General features: G+C 45.5%; 1 protein-coding gene across 1 annotated transcript in view; it reads left to right on the top strand.

Annotated features, from left to right (window-relative positions):
• Positions 1-18085, top strand: part of LOC307245016 (histone-lysine N-methyltransferase 2C-like) — a gene marked incomplete at its 5' end in the record, with an annotated part of 68648 nt that extends 50563 nt beyond the window's left edge. Inside the window, 27 exon segments of the mRNA XM_080020427.1 lie at positions 153-713; positions 1552-1659; positions 1908-2783; positions 3676-3945; positions 4438-4608; positions 5829-5993; positions 6192-6333; positions 6701-6824; positions 6968-7158; positions 7499-7611; positions 7793-7954; positions 8831-8927; positions 9046-9152; positions 9402-9500; positions 9798-10025; positions 10173-10315; positions 10485-10680; positions 11177-11386; positions 11654-12039; positions 12119-12231; positions 12582-12718; positions 12834-12961; positions 13555-13756; positions 14194-14310; positions 14821-14894; positions 15898-16006; positions 16493-18085. Coding sequence (XP_079876553.1) covers positions 153-713; positions 1552-1659; positions 1908-2783; positions 3676-3945; positions 4438-4608; positions 5829-5993; positions 6192-6333; positions 6701-6824; positions 6968-7158; positions 7499-7611; positions 7793-7954; positions 8831-8927; positions 9046-9152; positions 9402-9500; positions 9798-10025; positions 10173-10315; positions 10485-10680; positions 11177-11386; positions 11654-12039; positions 12119-12231; positions 12582-12718; positions 12834-12961; positions 13555-13756; positions 14194-14310; positions 14821-14894; positions 15898-16006; positions 16493-16585 — 5322 coding nt within the window. The 3' untranslated portion in view covers positions 16586-18085.
• Between the last annotated feature and the right edge of the window lie 130 nt (positions 18086-18215).

The raw sequence follows: 18215 nt of genomic DNA, 5'->3' as shown, positions 1-18215 counted from the left end.
AAGAAGCATCAGGACAAACTACAGCTCAACGTAAACAAAAAGAGAGCATGTCTCTTGATTTTCTCCAATATCTACGCCTTGGCTCTCCTCACCGTTTTTCCTCTATTTTCCACTCCTTTCCTTGTCTGACCTGCTCTTCTCGTCCTGTTTAGATCCGTAAGCAGCAGAAAGATCACGCAGAGCTGATCGAGGACTACAAGACCAAGCAGCAGCAGCAGCAGCAGCAGCAGCGAGCGCTGCCGCTTCCGCAACCACCTGCGCTGGTTCCCCCTGCGCTGGTTCCCCCTGCGCTGGTTCCCCCTGCACTGGTTCCCCCTGCACAGGTTCCCCCTGTACTCGTTCCCCCTGTGTCGGTTCCCCCTGCGTCGGTTCCCCCTGCAGCGCCCCCTCCTGCCCAGAGCATGCTGAGACAGCCCATGATGCCCATTCAGCCAAACCCAGTCAGTGCCGCCACACCACCAGTACTAACTGCACCTGCCAGGTGGAGTGCTGGAGCAGTGCACCCAAAAGGCATGGTGCCGAGGATGCCTTCCCAGATGCCTCCCCAGATGCCTCCTGGGGTAACTAACCCCCCTCAGCCCCATGCCCAGCCACCCCAGGCCATGGTGCCCGGCCTCGGGGCTCCGCCTGCGGGCTTCACCCCGGCGGCCCAGGCCCCGGCGGGCGGCAGTTCTAGTGGAGCGACGGGGAAAAACGGAGCTGGCGCTCCACAGGTACGGTTAAAACTTCCTCCTTTCGATGTTTTTACCGTTATGACATTCTTTCATTAATCAAGGTTGGGCAGATCTCTATACAAAAGGGTCACAATATGATTCTATGTTGATATATATTGACATTTTATGAATAATGAGAATTGCCACAACGTTTTGAGTGTACCATCTGATGTGCACTATGAAAATATTTCACCAAACAAATTCTGTAAAAAAAACAAAACAATAATAATAAATAAATAAATAAATATCACATTATCAAACCATTTTAAATACTTTTATTTTCATCAAGAAATATGTGAAATAATTAGCTGAAATACAAAAAAGCTAAATTCATCTCAAAATAAAGTTTTCTATTTACTCTTAGTTTTATTTAACCAGCGCTTCAAATAAAAAAAAAAGAAATCCTGATATTATTAAATGTGACACCCAGAGTAGCATGAGATTTAATTTAATTGGAAAATGGTTGCGTAACTTCTAAACACAGCATTGCACAGCAAAATGTTCTAAATCTATTCAGAAATAGAAACAATTGAATCGAATTGGAGTATCAAGTTGTTGTCCCATCATTAATCACTATATATTGTGTGCGTGTATGTGTGAGTGAGTGTGTGTGTGTGGGGGGGATTTCCTTTTGGTTTAAGATAATAAAACTCAGATATTAAATATTTCCTTTGCTGATGCCTAAAATCAGACTTTAGCAGAAAGTAGAATAGATCTTTCAGCACCGGTTCTAGTACTGTATCTGGACCCGTTAGATGTTAAGGCTCTCGACAAGTGACGGTAGTGTGTTTACACCCAGAAGTACTGTACAGACAGGTAACTTCTCCTCCTCCTACAGGTGAAGTTTGATGATAATAATCCGTTCAGTGAAGGTTTCCAGGAGAGAGAAAGGAGAGAGAGACTCCGAGAGCAACAAGAGAGACAGAGAGTCCAGCTCATGCAGGAGGTAGAACTTTAAGAACATGTTGTTAAAATAACAGCACTTCCAGTAATTTGGTATTAAGAGTTCTGTTGTTAGTCTGGTTTCATGCTGTCGTCAGTTTGGTGTGAATGAGTCATATTTGGTTTAGTGCGGTTTTGGTGGTCGTGTGTCATTTTCTTGTATGTCCTTATGCTTTTGGTGTTCATGTTCTGTTTGATGGTTTTGATGATACTTCTGTTGTCATGGCATTAATGTGGTGTATTTGTTGTCAGGTGGAGCGCCACCGTGCTCTGCAGCAGAGACTGGAGCTGGAGCAGCAGAACCTTCTGGGGGCCACCATGGGGCCCGGGATCGGAGTAGGAGCCATGACCACCACAGGGGCTTTATCCGGGACAGGTCCCTCACTGGTGTCTGTGCCTCAACTTGGGCCCCCTGCTGGGCCTGGAGCTGCAGTTTCCCAGGCTGGCTCAGGAGGAACTCCTGGCGGGACAGGCCTTTCCCAAATGCCCTTCTTCAGCTCGGAGCTGCCCCAGGACTTCCTCCAGTCCCCCCCAGGCTCAGCGACTCCCCAGCAGCAGCAGCAGGTCTACGGCGCTCCCCCAGGTCAGGGTTTAAGGCCCCCACCTGGGCATGACATGGCTGGTTCCCTCCTCCAGCCCAGACCGAGACACCCGGGCCCTGCTGGACCATCTGGCCCAGGACAGGTGCGTCCACCGGGGTTAGGCGGACCGGGGTTGAGGCCTTCCCAGCCTGGAAGTACCTGTGTGGGGGAGCTTCATCTGCCTCCCTTCGGACAAGACCCCTCCTTTGCCGGAGGAGGCCCAACCTCCCTGGCACAGCTCTACTCCGACATCATCCCTGATGAGAAACCAAAGAAGAAGAGGAGCAGGAAGAGAGACTTGGACGATGGAGCCAGGACGCCGCTGTCGTCCTACTCTGATGACATCACAGCTCCATCCACTCCCGCCGTCTCTGACACTTCCTGTTCCACCCCAACAAGGGGAACCCTTGACCAATCAGAATTGTTGTTTCATCAAAGCTCAGCCCTCTCCAGTTTGGTTCCATCAACAGAGCTGGAGAGACGGCTCGCAGCCGCCCAAGCAGCTCAAGAGGGAAGCATCTTAAACCGAGCTCCCATGGAGGTCAAGGTGAGGAGACCAGACCGAAAACACCAGCACAGCTGTTCCATAGGTCCTTAAAATGTCTTCAAGTTACTTTTATAAATATGAGGCCTTCAAAGTTTTGGTCTTAATTTCAACATATGCATTTTCACTGGTAGTCAGATAAAAACCAGGCCTAAAAATGCTGGGGATGTGGTCTACACAAACAAATAAAAGCCTGCCTCAAATACAGAACAGGGAAAAACAGATCGGAGCTGTGGCACACCGGCAGTGTGTTTTTATTGTTGATGTATTTAATTTACTCTATTTCCTACCACTTCTTGGGGCGTGCAGAGTTCCTCCGTTACGCACGGGTGCTAAGAAGGAGACAGGTCCAGATCTATACCTGATCAAAGGTCCCCTATAGCCTTCTCTCCTCTCCTCCTGTGATTAGCAGACTGCTGCAACTCTGCTGCACTCACAAGCAGACACTGACTTTCAGTTTTGTAGAGTCAAACTGAGTGCTGATAACACGCTTCGTATTCTACAAATTATTTTTTTTCTTCATTTGATAAATGTTGGCGCTGATACGCGGAAATTAACGAAATGTTTTTGTTTTGGTTTTATTTCTATAAAATAAAAAAAGGCAAAAGGACATTGGTTGCGGTGGGCAGATAATGTAATCTGTCTGAACACCGTGTCACACCAGTAATGGCGGCAACCCTAGTGCACAACCATAAAAAAACCTAACCTTAAAGGAAACAAGATAACATTATTTGTTGTTATGTGGTGCTTGGCATATTGGGTTAATAACGTTTTAAGTAATGCTGTTAGAAAGATAGCTTTCAACAGCACTTTGTTGTATCAGATTAGATTGTTATTTGATATTTGTCACTGTCACCCAGTTCTAATCATGCTTGTGTCGCACAAACTCTTCCAGGAGGAGCGCGTGGAGGGTGGAGCTTGTGGAGGAGGAATGTTGAAGCTGGAGGCAGGAGGGAGTCAGCGGATCTCCTCGTCTCCTGTCCACGGAGGAGACGCAGGAAAGGAGTTACTGCGACACCTGCTGAAGGACAAGACCTCACCGGCAACCACTCCATCACCTGGCAACCAGGCCCTCGCCGCCTGCCGGCAGCTCTCCAGCGAGAGTGTGCGCTCCGAGGAAGAGGAGGGGCTCGTCCGGCCCGGCTCCCATAACAGTGGCAGCATGGTGAGGAAGAAGTCAGGGCTGCATTAAGTGCCAATTGCAAAAAATAAAAAAGCATACATGATATAAACAATATACTGTCAACATATATCACAATTCTACATATGAATAAAAATGTACAGTTATGGCTTTAATACTAGAATACCTAGATAACTTGACACCTTTGGAATGCATATGTTCAATATATATGGTAATTATCCCATAATGCATTGGTGTTTGTATATTATGTCCCATATTGACAAAATGGAGGGTGGAGCTCACTGGGAGAAGCTGAGAATACCTCCTGGCAATCACTTTTGTGGCAGGAAAATGCAATCACCGTAACAGCCAGTTGGCATCTCGTCAAGCCCTGTAATTGGAAATAACTTGACTGGGTGAGGGTGTTATTTCATCTCTCTCTCTCTGTGTGTGTGTGTGTGTGTGTGTGTGTGTGTGTGTGTGTGTGTGTGTGTGTGTGTGTGTGTGTGTGTGTGTGTGTGTGTGTGTGTGTGTCAGGTGCTGGAGAGCGGTGAGCTGCTGGACAGCGTGAAGAGGAAACAGCAGCGCTGCAAGAGGCTGCCCAGAGTGGACAAAGCTCCCACTAAAACCAAGAGGAGAAGGAGAGACGAGGAAGACGACGCGCTCTACTCCTCCAACACCGACACACTCATGACACAAGTCAAACAGGTACTGTCCTCCCCGTGTCAGTGAGTCTTAGTGTTTCCCAAAGCACGCTGTGCACTCAATAATGTGTTGTCTCTAAAAGTTTCCGAAAACACTTTTTTTTTTTTTTTAGTAACCAACCCACCCTGTACTATATTACATATTTTATACAGGGTACCCACGGGGTCTTAAAAGTATTTTTTAAAAGCATTGAATTTAATATTCCAAAAATCAGGCCTTAAAAGTATTGAATTTTGTTTACAAAGGTCTTAAAAAAATGTTCTTGTGCTTTCGTAGGATTAAATAAAACACTGTAACGTCGTAAACAACATCTGGTTTGGTCCACACTTGTTTACATGCAAGTTCCCTGCGTTTAGTGTGTTTTTCTGTATCCGCATTGCCACCACGGTGCAGCAGAGGGACGACATCATCAAGTGGCGACTTAAACTTTTAAAGGGACAGTGCAGTTTATCGAAGTGTCGATTAGTAAAACATAAATTTATGTAATTTCATATTAATTGGGATTTTAGTGACATTTCAAACAAAAATAAGCTTTGAAGCTGTGAAATGTATCGCAAGAGTTTGAAGTTAACATTATTTGTAGTTAATGAGGTTTAGATTGTGTAGTAGTAGTACGTTAGTTATCATTTATTTCAGTTTTTAGCTTGTTTTCACATTGTTTCAATTGCTGTGACTAACTTGGACCCTGTGCATTGCAACTTGCTATTATAATTATTGTTATTTATTTTATTTTATTTTTCTTACTATTGAAAACAGTTGTGCAAATGTGCAAAGTTGCTTCATTCCAAATAGGAGCTTTTGTGACCAAAAGGCTCTATGTGAGGCCGTGGTGAAGGGTGTGGGCACATAATGCATACAATTTTATGTTATTAGAATACACACACACCTCACAAAGCTGTTGTGTATTTAATATAAATGTGAGTATTATAATAAAATGTTTTTTTAAATTCAAGTACTTGGTAAATATCTTTTTTCGAGGGATGAAAATCCATACTGATTTTCCGTAATATCCATCATACTTTTGTCAGTATGGACGTGAAGTTGGCATTACCTTTCACTCTAAGTGGTATTAAAAAGTTCCTGTTTATATTCCCATCTCTTATCTGTTGGCACTTTGTACATTCTGTTAGTAATGTGTATGTAACCTTTGAAGAACGCATGTGTTTTAAATTTTTTAATTTGTTTATTTTATTCCTGTGTTTCGATTTGATTTGTCTCTGCAGCAGCTGTCTCTGCTGCCCCTCATGGAGCCAGTGATGGGGGTCAACATGACGCTCTTCCCCCCCTACGGCACCTCTGCCCTGGACAGAGACAGCCAGCTCACTGGCTCCTTCGGCAACGCCTCTCTGGATGGAGTCGCAGACTACTACTCACAGCTCATATACAAGGTGCGCCAGTACTACTTGTACTTTAGTACTGCGTAAAACACAACACTTGTTATGTAAAATGTACTACAATAGAATAATTCAGTGATGATTATATGAGACACAAAGCTGTTTCAAACGGTACTGTGATGGTCTTAAACTGAACTCCAGTAGACACTAGGAACCTCTGGCTGAGTGTAGTGTTGTCCGTCCTCTCCCCAGCAGAACAACCTCAGCAACCCACCGACACCCCCGGCTTCCCTGCCTCCCACCCCCCCGCCTGTGGCTCGACACAAGATGGTCAACGGCTTCGCCACCACGGAGGAGCTGGCCAGGAAAACAGCAGCGCTCAGAGAGCAGGAGGGTAAGAGCTTCAATAATACCGCCAAGTATTAATACTGTCAAGTGGTTTATAGACAGACAAATATTGAAATTGAAACCAATTTGCATCATAATGTATCAAAGAATTATGTATGTATATGTATTTCAGCCTTACATTTCTTGCGTCATGAATGCTTGTATTTACATTTACATTTACATTTAGTCATTTAGCAGACGCTTTATCCAAAGCGACTTACAAGGGAGAATAACATTCAAGCTCGTATGCCTGTGTAATATTTTATCTTTTCAATTTGATTTTCATGAACAACACATCAACTCATAAACTTAAAAAAAAGATAGATTTGCACGTCCCTAACTATCCATTAAATAACTTAATGTTTCTCTTCCAGTGAAAGGAGTTTCTGGGCTCAAGCAGAAGGGGGAGGAGCTTCTCGGTCTGAACAATGCCTCCAAGATGGTGGATGTTCCTGCCTCCCTCCCCACTCCACCACACAACAACCAGGAGGAGCTGAGGTAAGAGGATAAGAGGAAGACACCCCCGCCCCCCATCCTCAAATTGACCCGTCAGACATATTTATTTAAATATATATATATATATATATACACACACACACACACACACACACACACACACATATGTATTTGTTTGGTTTCAGGGTCCAGGAAGCGCCTGCAGACAGAGACAAGAACCGGGAGAGTCCAGAGGGCTTTGTACCCTCGTCCTCTCCAGAGAGCGAGGTGGACGGGGAAGTCAGCCGCTATCCCGACCTCTCCCACATCAAACTGGAACCTCCATCGCCCTGCCCCTCGCCTACAATACCCATCATGCCTTGCTCGTGGGGCAAAGGTAAGCGTCTCAGAATGGCAATTTCATGAGGTGTGGTGAAGTAACTGGTTGTGTAACATGTGTATGAAGCTATTCCCTCAATACTGGATCAGTTGAAGAGAATCTGATGGCAAACACTCGGGTTGGCTCCCACAGATCGCACGTCTCCAGGGCTTAGGTTAAAAAATACTGCAATTTTGCTTCAGGAGTACACAAACAAATTTTCCACACTTAAAGGGACTTATCACTGTGTGTGTGTGTGTGTGTGTGTGTGTGTGTGTGTGTGTGTGTGTGTGTGTGTGTGTGTGTGTGTGTGTGTGTGTGTGTGTGTGTGTGTGTGTGTGTGTGTGTGTGTGTCCAGGCTCTGCAGTGAAGCAAGAAATCAAGGCAGAGCCCGGCCATCAGGGGCCACCGTCCTGTTCCAATGCTGGCCTGGTTTCCATCGCCATAACACTGAACCCAATGGCTGCTCAGGTAAACACTGGTCCTTTAAAAAAAAATTATAATAATAAATCCTCCAGATGGATTCAAGAGATTATTATTGTTCATTGGCTGCATCTGAAGATTGAACTTGCTGGCTGCTGACCTCTTATTATATGGTCACAGAATATTGATTTGAACATTTCTTTTATCTGATTGTCTCCCATCTTTCCAGAACATTCCTCGCATCATGGTGGCCGTAGCCGACTTGCTCCGCGTGCCCGTGCCAGCCAGCTACCAGCTCAGCCACCTACCACCCGGGCCCTTGAGCCAACTCCCCGGACCCGACCGCAGCTCCCTGTCCCTGCTGGCTGGCATCAGAGTCCCTATGATACAGGTTCAAACCACAATAACAGATCATCATTATACTTTGTTTGACAGAAATGTTTTAATACTGTTATCATTTGTCAGACGCACAAAGAACCCAGAAGGAAGTCGTGTCTTTTAAAGCAACACAATGTAACTTTTTCACCTCATTATATAAACTAACAGCTTCATTCTCAATCATTTTGATGCTACACTGACTTGTATTACCTCTATATCACCTCTTTCTTTCCCTTCCCCCCACCTGAATGCCTGTGATTGGGTTCGAAACCCGCGGGAAGAGTGCATTACACTTTACGGCACTAAGTCACTTGCTTGATGTCGGGCTCAGGGTTTCCGTTATCCGGTAATAAACGTTTTTTTTGGCCTGGTAACATTTATTTTTAAAAACAATAATTTATAAACTTGCCTGTCAGAATGTCAGGTAATAGTGCTCATACAAAACGTAGCCGCTCCACCTCCCCGACGGCGCGGGCAAGACGGCCCGGTGGAGCGCCTGGCACCCTCACCCTCACTTTCATTGTGCCACGGTGTTTGCGTCACCCTCTCACTAGCGAGCCAATCTGCCAGGCCGAGTACACCTGATACCTACACCGGTAGCAGGAGCCCCCGTCCTTCCAAGAGACGCTGTAACCTCGGTGTACAATATATATGCGTTTGTGACCTATAAGGTTGAAATTGTCCGGTAAAATAAATTATTTTGTGACTCAGGACACAGTTTTACTTCAGTGTTGTAAAAGTTAAATTGCACTCAGAAACTGTCATGGCACAAATGCCAAAGGTTTCATAATGCTGCTTTAAGCTATTTTGGGTTAGAGTCCTGCAATGATTATCTTCCCTTTCTTTCCATCCTCTGTATTTACTCCCGTCCATTCATGTGTGTGTTCAGGTTGCAGATGTGATCAGGCAGCCAGCCTTAGGCTCTAACCAGGCGGGTGGCAAACTGCTCAGACCACCTGGATTGACGGGAACCCCCAATAATAATGGTCAGTATGCAGCTACATTTTTTTGTCATGTTTGTGTTTATTTCCATATTTATTTTGTTAGTTTGTTTCCCTCCAATATGACGTTTTTATCTATTTTATTTAATTTTTTATCATCCAGGCGTGAGAATGGATGGCAGCGCTGGCCCCAGGCCGCAGTGCTGCACTCAATGCAAGTCACCGCTAATGGGAAATGTTGTTCACGTGGCCACAAAGGACTCGAAACTGGTACAAAAATATACTATATAATATAACCAACACTTACACACAGTCCAATATTCAACATGTATTTTTAAACTATAGGAACCTGTCTTTATCTAAAGTAGGTGAATCAATCAAGTGAGACATATTGATGGATAGATGAATAGTGTATAGATAGTTGTATTTCTGTAAACATTAGCCATGTTATGAAGATGGTTTGGGAATTATAGCTATTGTGAAAATAACTGGTTTATTTTGTTTAATTGTATGTTTTAGGAAGGTCAGTCCAGAGGACGAACGGATCTGGTGTTTTGCAGCACCAACTGCTCTGCGCTCTACTGCTCTGCTTTACAAAAGCAACCATCCGACGCAAAGGTACAAACGCACAACGTCCACCCGACAGACACAAAATAGTTTTTAGCTTCCTCTATCATATTTTCCACGATCCCCATTGGCAGCTCAGATGCCTATGTCAGCCTGTTGTGCAACTGTACATTATCCAATATTTTTTTATCCGGCACAGAAATATCCCTTCAGTGTATTTGTCATCCATGTCCTCCTCTATATGCTGTTTCCATTGTTTGGTGGTGGCGTCCACCTTTCCCGAAACTGTCGATAGTGTTAGATAACACTTGATGTCTGTACAAACGGTATCCGCTTCTCTCTCCGCAGCCTGTGGTTCCACTAATCCTTCCAGAGGAGAAGGGGGCTGGGTCTCCCTCCAGTAGAACTCAGCACCAGTACACCAATAACATGTCTGCCATCGCCGTCCACTGCCTGCCTCTGCCGTCTTCCTCTTCCTCCCCCGCCGCCGCCGCTGCCTCCTCCTCGCCCCCTCTCTCCTTCCCTCTCGCCTCAGCTCTCACCATGGACAACACCCCCAAAACAGACAGCCTGAAGGTGAGTGGCTGTGATCTAGAAATTAATACATGATAAAAAATTATATATAGCTACTAAATATAGTAGTGTTACATACTAGTGGCATGGAGAGTTGCATATCAATTTTCCAGGTGATTGTCTGTATTGATTTATGGATTATATTGACAGGTTACGGTGAAGCTGAAGCCCCGTCCCCGTGCCGTCCCCGGAGGAGAGGACTCTTCCTCATCCTCCTCATCGTCATCTCGTCACGGGAAAAGAATGAAGAGCTGTCGATGGCGACATTGGAACGTTCACATCACATTTCCGAGGTTAGCCGGGCTGCGCAAGGGTTAGCCTACCTCGCTTAGACGAGTCCACTTGCAGCACACTTTCTGGCTTAACCCTGTTATGAGCAACACTACTATTTACTCCCGTTAGCCAGCGTAGCGTCACACTGCCAACGTTAGATTTTCACCACGGCTCTGTTTTCTCACCCAGGGGGCCCAGCGTGACCAACGAGGCTGTTTCCATGCCAACGGAGGAGGAAATCGACGTGCTCTTAAAAAAGCTCGGCGTGAGTCTTCGACCCGACCCGCTGCCCAGGGACCAGCGCCGCTGCTGCTTCTGTCACCAGCTGGGAGACGGACTGACGGACGGACCGGCAAGACTACTGAACCTGGACCTGGACCTCTGGGTGGGTCTATGGGCTTCTATTGTTGTCCCCGTCCGGCTTCTATTGTAGTTTACGCCTATGTGGTCTTGTACTATTGTGATCCCGTGGCTTCTATTATGATACTGACTTGTATTATTGTCTACTGCATCTATGGTCTATGGTCTGGTCCTCTGGCTTCTATTGTGCTGTACTGGCGTCTGTTGTAGTTACGGCCATGCCGAAATAGTTATGAATGAGTAATTATAACTATCTAATCATCAAGAACTTTTGTTTTAGTGTTTGTTCACATATTTTAAATCCCATGATGAAGACTCTCACTGAGGTTCGTCTGACTGAAGTCAAATTTTTCATCCATATAATCATTATTTTAGATAAGAAATTGTGCCTCGCTGGATAACTAAACCATAACTTCCCGAGGAGTCTTTACGCATTAGTATTGGAATGTCATTGTGATCTGAAAATGTAGTTTTTTTAACTCAAAATATCAATATCTTTCCTTGAAATTGCGCGTGTGCAGGTCCACCTGAACTGTGCGCTGTGGTCCAGTGAGGTGTATGAGACGCAGGCGGGGGCCCTGATCAACGTGGAGCTGGCCCTGCGCAGGGGCCTTGCCCTGCGCTGCGCCCACTGCCAGCAGACTGGAGCCACCAGCGGCTGCAACCGCCTGCGATGCTCCAACACCTACCACTTCACCTGCGCTCTGCAGGCACACTGCACCTTCTTCAAGGTAGTAACACAGGGATGAGGGGGTTGGGTGGATGGATAGAGGGGAGCGATGGAGGGATAGATATAGGGATAGATGGATGAAGCAGTAGGTAGAGAGATATATGGATTAATGGAGGGTTAGATGGATAGATAAAGGGGATGGATAGATGGATGATAGAGATATGGATAAAGGGATAGATGGATAGACACTCAAGCTAAACGCATTCAGCGCCACCTTGGAGCGACGCATCCTCCCACACCCTGCTGACCTTTCACCTTTAACCCCCAGGACAAGACCATGCTGTGTCACCTCCACAAGCCCAGGACGGGGCTTCTGAGCGGGGAGCGCCCCTCGGCCGGTGGCGGCTCCCCCGGCTCGTGCTGCTCTCCCTCCTCCACGCCCGCCCGCAGCCCCAACCCCGACCCGTACGACTCGGAGCTGCGCTGCTTCGCCGTGTTCCGCCGTGTCTTCGTGCAGCGCGATGAGGCGCGGCAGATCGCCGCCATCGTGCAGCGCGGCGAGCGGCAGCACACCTTCCGGGTCGGCAGCCTGGTGTTCCGCGTCATCGGCAGGCTTCTCCCGCAGCAGATGGCGGCCTTCCACAACCATGCTGCCATCTTCCCCGTGGGTTACCAGGCCAACCGCATCTACTGGAGCATGCGAGACGGCAACAGGTACTTTGACTTGAAGTTGTGTTGTGCGCTGACAGGCAGAGGGTCTTCATGCTAACATGCGAATATGCTTGTGTCGCAGGCGGTGCAAGTACATGTGTTCCATCGAGGAGCGTAACGGAGAGCCGCTCTTCAAGGTCAAGGTGGTGGAGAAGGGACACGATGACCTCATCCTCACAGCGAGCAATCCCAAAGGTAACCTCTGACTTTGAGATCTAGCGAGAGATCCATGCACTTAAATGTATTTATTATGAATGGATGGCAGAACTCACTGCCCCCCTTGGTCATTGTGATTCAGACCCAACTAGAAATACCTGTCTTGGTCTTTGTCATCAGCTTTGACATGGAGTATTGCATCCGTTGGTTTGTTTCTGAGGACATCTGAAAACATCTCTATTTAGGAATAGTACAGCAGCGTATTGTGACAGACTGTATTGACCCCAACAAAACATCTGTTATTGTGTCAAACATTTCAAAACAGACCATTCTAAAAGAGTGTAAATTCTACCGCTGTTCCAAACATGTATATTGTCGTCTCTCTGCAGCGGTTTGGGACCAGATCCTGGAGCCGGTAGCAGAGCTGAGGACGGTGTGTGGAACTCTCAAACTGTTCCCCATCTACCTGAAAGGAGAGGATCTGTTCGGACTGACCACTTCCGCTGTGACCCGCATCCTAGAGTCTGTGAGTACACACAAACACCCACCCACACACACACACACACACACACGCACACAGACAGACTGTTATTAACATGACCAATGAGTTTATTTCTTAACTGTGCGTGCGCGTTTTGCAGCTGCCTGGCGTGGAGGCCTGTGAGCGCTACACCTTCCGCTACGGTCGGAACCCCCTGATGGAGTGGCCCCTGGCCTTCAACCCGTCTGGTTCGGCCCGATCCGAACTCAAAGTGTGTCAGACCAAGAGGTACCGCGACCACACACACACTGAACAGAAACCGCTTCAGTACATAAAATAATCATTTGTTATGATATTAATGTCATTCATAATTCATTCATGCTTTCATGTGCTGCTCTTTCTAATTTACTTTGACATCTTGTACTGCTTTAGTAGAAGCTGATTTACAAACTCCTCTCACTCTGTCCTCTCCCTCCATCTCCCTCTCTCCCCCCTTTCTATAGCTATTTCCCTCCCTTTCTACCCCCCCTCCCTTCCTATCATTCTCTCTCCATCTCTCTCACTCTGTCTCTCTCAATCCATCTCTCCCCTCTCTGTTAATTCAATTCTGTTTCGATTCAAGGGCCTTCATTGGCATGCGAAACACAGGCTTACATTCCCCGAATCCAATTTGAGACAAAAAGTGAAGCAAATAATGTCAAATGTAAACAAAAAATCTTAATGTTGCAGTTTTGAAATATATGCAGATAAGTGAAGAAAACTTCAAAGAAAAAACTCATACATACTAACTGAATACACGTATATAAATACAGGTGAGGAGATAGACATATAGAGGACATACTGTGTGTAAACGTGCACTTATAGATAACCTCCCTCTCCAGATCCAACCTGCTGACCAGCGTCGCTCCCCGGTGTCAGGGTTCGGTCGGTGCCATCGTGGGTTTGGTTCCGGGCGTCATCTCTCTCTCTCCTGGGGAGACGGTGGCTGGCGCGCCGCAGGGACGCCACTCCAAGTCCGCCCAGTACCGCCGCATGAAGTCCGAGTGGAAGACCAACGTTTACCTGGCTCGCTCCGGCATCCAGGTGAGACATGCAACGCACGCACACACACACACAAGCACACATTCTTGTACTGGTATCAAAGTGAGGTCCAAGTAAATACATCTGGTAAGTGAGGACCCATTTTACCCAGTTTACATTTATGTTTCATGTATGCACCGAGCATCAAGAAAAATTCCTTGTTCGTGTAAACTTACTGGGCAATAAAGACTATTCTGATTCTGATGTTTGTGGTGCACTCCTACACCAAAAAAAAACTCAATTTGGAGGCGGTCCTCACAAGTATAGTAAAACACACTGAACACTATTACGGTAAATGGAAAAGCGAAATATCTGAACTTGAAAAACACCCATATTTTGTTGGTGTGTGTGTGTGTGTGTGTGTGTGTGTGTGTGTGTGTGTGTGTGTGTGTGTGTGTGTGTGTGTGTGTGTGTGTGTGTGTGTGTGTGTGTGTGTGTAGGGGCTGGGTCTGTACGCGGCCAGAGACATAGAGAAGTGCACTATGGTCATCGAGTACATCGGAACCATCATCAGGAGCGAAGTCGCCAACCGCAAGGAGCGTCTGTACGAGTCTCAGGTAAACAACCTGTTAAAAGTTTAACAGCTGTGAACATTGTTGTGGACGGACTAAACCGTTACAGAGGAAATCGACGACTGTACTTTAGGTTAATAAAGTATTTAATCTGGTACCAGAGGAGCATTAACAAAGCAACAGCAAATGATCAGCTCTCTCTAGAGAGCCGAGACTATTTATAGGATGGAGACTCTTGTTGCATCATCGGCTTGGTGGAGCACCTCTGGTTGGAAACAGTTCTTTGTGATCCATGTGTCCTTTTGTGACCAGTTGTGCACATGTTCCTGCATGTCGCCACTTGCGGACATGTTGTCCATGTTGTCCTGCACGTACACGTTAGGGCATAATGTCACAATACGTCATAAGTTCAATTGAGGATACACAGAAATACAGAATTCCTATAGCACAACCCACTGAACAGTCCGTTCAAATACACGCAAACCGCAAATAAAAACGCTCCAAATGATCGCACAATGAAAAAATGTCTTCTCCTTTTTTGTGTCCGTGTTGTAGAATCGAGGGGTCTACATGTTCAGAATCGACAACGACTTTGTGATCGACGCCACCATCACCGGAGGCCCAGCGAGGTACTGAGCTTCTGACTGGACTGGATTGGTTCTGGACTTGTTATACTGGGAAGGACCAGTTTCCCCCACTTTAATAAATGACTTGTTAAAACCTACATTTTTAGGTTTCTTTCACCACTTTCCCAAGGCACCAATAACCCAGTAACACCCGCTAACTAACATCTGGCATTTGTCATCAGTGGGAAAGGTAAAACCCCGGGTTTTTATTGGCTCCAGCTCCGTTCAGCTGTGATGTAAACTCGACACTCGGGTCGACCCGCTCATTTTGGCCACTTTACTTTACACTTTTATTCGACGCGTGTGGAAGCTCCGGACAATGGCGTAAATTGACAGGAACATCCCTGTATCATTCCATCATTTCATATTTGTGGATTCTCCGTGCTGCTTCTACTGCGTTCTCCCCAGTCATACTGGAACCATGACACGCCCCTTTTTCGGTGTGGCGGTGATGTCGAACGTGACGCACCGGGAAAAAAAATAAAGAAAGGCATACTTCTCTCCTGGCAATGGAAAAGGATCTAATCGCCTATTTTTGACGGGTTTTACCCGCGCTTTTTAAACGTGGCTAAACCCGCGAAAAATAGGCGATTAGATGAGTATACCTGCTAATTGTGGTGTCAACACGGTATTTGACTTGAGAAATTGAGAATACATTTTAATAGGAAACGTTGAAAAAAACAATAAAAATATAGATTTAACAAATTAAAATATCTTTAAATGGAAGGAATCACTCCAATCTCATTATTTTATTTTTTTACACATGTATTATATTTATCTATTTTTATATATACTTTGAAATATACTGTAGACTGATAAAGATTATCTCGGGAGAAAGCGTAAAATATTTCAAATCCAACTTACATTTGGATCGAAGCACGATTGTGCAATCATGGCGATTTCACAAAAATAAAATTGATCTCCAATAATGGCTGATCAGACGATGATGTCATCATCGTGACGTGACCATGTAGATGGGGTATTGATGACTAATGTCTGGCTCCAGGTACATCAACCACTCTTGCGCTCCCAACTGCATCACGGAGGTTGTCACCGTGGAGCGGGAGAACAAGATCATCATCAGCTCCTGCCGACGCATCCAGAGAGGAGAGGAGGTAGAGCCGCCCATCCGCCATTTAGCAACCCGTCACACCACCACGAGGAACAGCCCGTAATATTTGATAACTGGTTAAACCCAAAATCCGTGAGGTCGTCTGTGTTGGGTGGATTATGTTGCGTTAAGTCCATTCCATTAGAAACTGCAGCGTGGGTTTTTTGGGGTTTGTTTTGGGTTTTTTTTTTTTTACACCTCCATCCCGTTGTATGTTCTCGGTGATTTGAGGTGGTGGAGATATTTTGTTCTTTTTTTTGTGAACGTTCCTCCGTGCGGACGGTTCACCGACCACACAGAAAGAGCATAGAGAGGAGCACATATATAACCAAAAATAAATTGAAAGGATGTTTCTTCTAAAGTACCAGATAAATTAGACATTATAATATACATTTTTTTATAGAAAATACTCGGATTGCCACTTTAATTTGAAGTGAAACGCTATTGATGTTCACCAACTTCTCTCTCGCTCTCTCGCCCTCTCCCTCAGCTGTGCTACGACTACAAGTTCGACCTGGAAGACGATCAACACAAGATCCCCTGTCACTGTGGAGCGTTCAACTGTCGCAAATGGATGAACTGACGCACACCTCGACACACACACACACACACACACACACACACACACACACTCCCAGGTGCATTCCTGTTGCTAGTGTGATCGGCAGCTCTTCGTCTTGGTGCTGTGTTCAGGGCAGATTCACTTTTTGATCACGTCACAATAATAATAATAATAATAATATTAATTCTAATGATTATAATCACATGGAGCTGGGCGGGGTTTCTTCTTCTCCGTTTTCGGACGTTCTGTCGAGTGTCGGGGGTCGGAGGTCACCCGTCGGAGGTCTGGCGCGGGACGGCGGGGAGGGGTCACCGATGGCTGCCGCCTTAACGTTCGCACCTTTGAAGGGGGCTGGTCCCCCCTTATAAGTCCCAGAGGGATTTTTATGGGATATAGAGACGGGACCCAAGCTGCAGAATGTTCGTCTGAAAGGGAGAATTATTAACTTGCACTAATCACCTGGAGGAAAACAAAACCCCGTTGAAAAATACTTGATTCCATGTCTTTTTTTTTTTTTTTTTTTTTCTTCTCTTTTCTTTTCTGTAAAATAAGAGATCTTTTTGTATTTATTACTGAACGGAGCTATTTTCTAAACTGCAGGAAGTTTGGTGGCAAGAGTTGTACATATCTGTAACGAACGACAAGAGAATCCTCCACCAAGAGCTACCTTAACGCCTTCAGCTTCATCACCACCGCCCTCCTCTTCCTCCCTCGGCCCGGTAGCTGTGTGTGTGTTCCTTCCCGTGTAAATGTGTACAGAATGTTTATAGAAGCAGAAGGAAGCAGATTATTTTTGTTCCATTTACTTTTTTTTTTTTTTTTTTTTTTTTTAATGAAAAGAAAAAAATATTCTGACCACTCACTTGAAAAGAAGTTTGTCTGACTTCTGTTGAGGTTTCTCCCCCCCCCCCCCTTCTGGCAGCCTTTGCCCCTTTCACACGCAGCCCCGCCCGACTTCCTGTCCGTCTGATTGGATGTTTCTTTGCTTGCTTAGTCTCCGCCTCTTCCTGCCCGTCAAAGGCCTTGATCAGTGGGATTAAAAAGTCTGAAACCGCGACACGGCCACACACTGATCTGTTGCTGTTTGTCTGATTGTGTTTTTTTTTTTTAACTGTATTATTTGAGTGTGGCCGTGTTTTGGATCAGCGCTCTAGAACCAATATGGCGTCTCTCGCCTGGAATAAACTGGTAGCATTTCTGTTTTGTTTTTGCGGTTTTTTTTTTTGTTTTTTTTTAGTTTTGTGCACATACTCACCAGTGGGTTGTCCATGGAGCTGTTGTAACGTGGCCTCCTCCTCCTGTACATATTTAACTTCCACCGCCTCCCAGTCCTTGTACATTTAACCCCTAACAAGCCACTGATTGGTTTCCTGATATGTACAGTTAGAATCTATTGTTGGACACATGAAGCCTTTTTTTGAAAAAAGTGATCTAATATTGTATCTCTTTTTGTTTTTGGAAAAAAATAAGTTGTGAATTTAGAATCATTTACAAAAAAATAAAAATATTTTACATCTTGAAGTGATTATTAGTTCATCATTATTGAGGCAATGAAATGACATGCAGGACAGTTAAGAATTGATTTTCTCTTTTTGACAGTAATCCTGGAGATTATATATTTATATTTAATTGCCTGGATGTTACTGAGGAT

This window comes from Zeus faber, assembly GCF_960531495.2.
Source record: "Zeus faber genome assembly, chromosome: 19".
NCBI classification, from domain to species: domain Eukaryota; kingdom Metazoa; phylum Chordata; class Actinopteri; order Zeiformes; family Zeidae; genus Zeus; species Zeus faber.
This window is presented reverse-complemented; position numbering and strand designations above follow the sequence as displayed.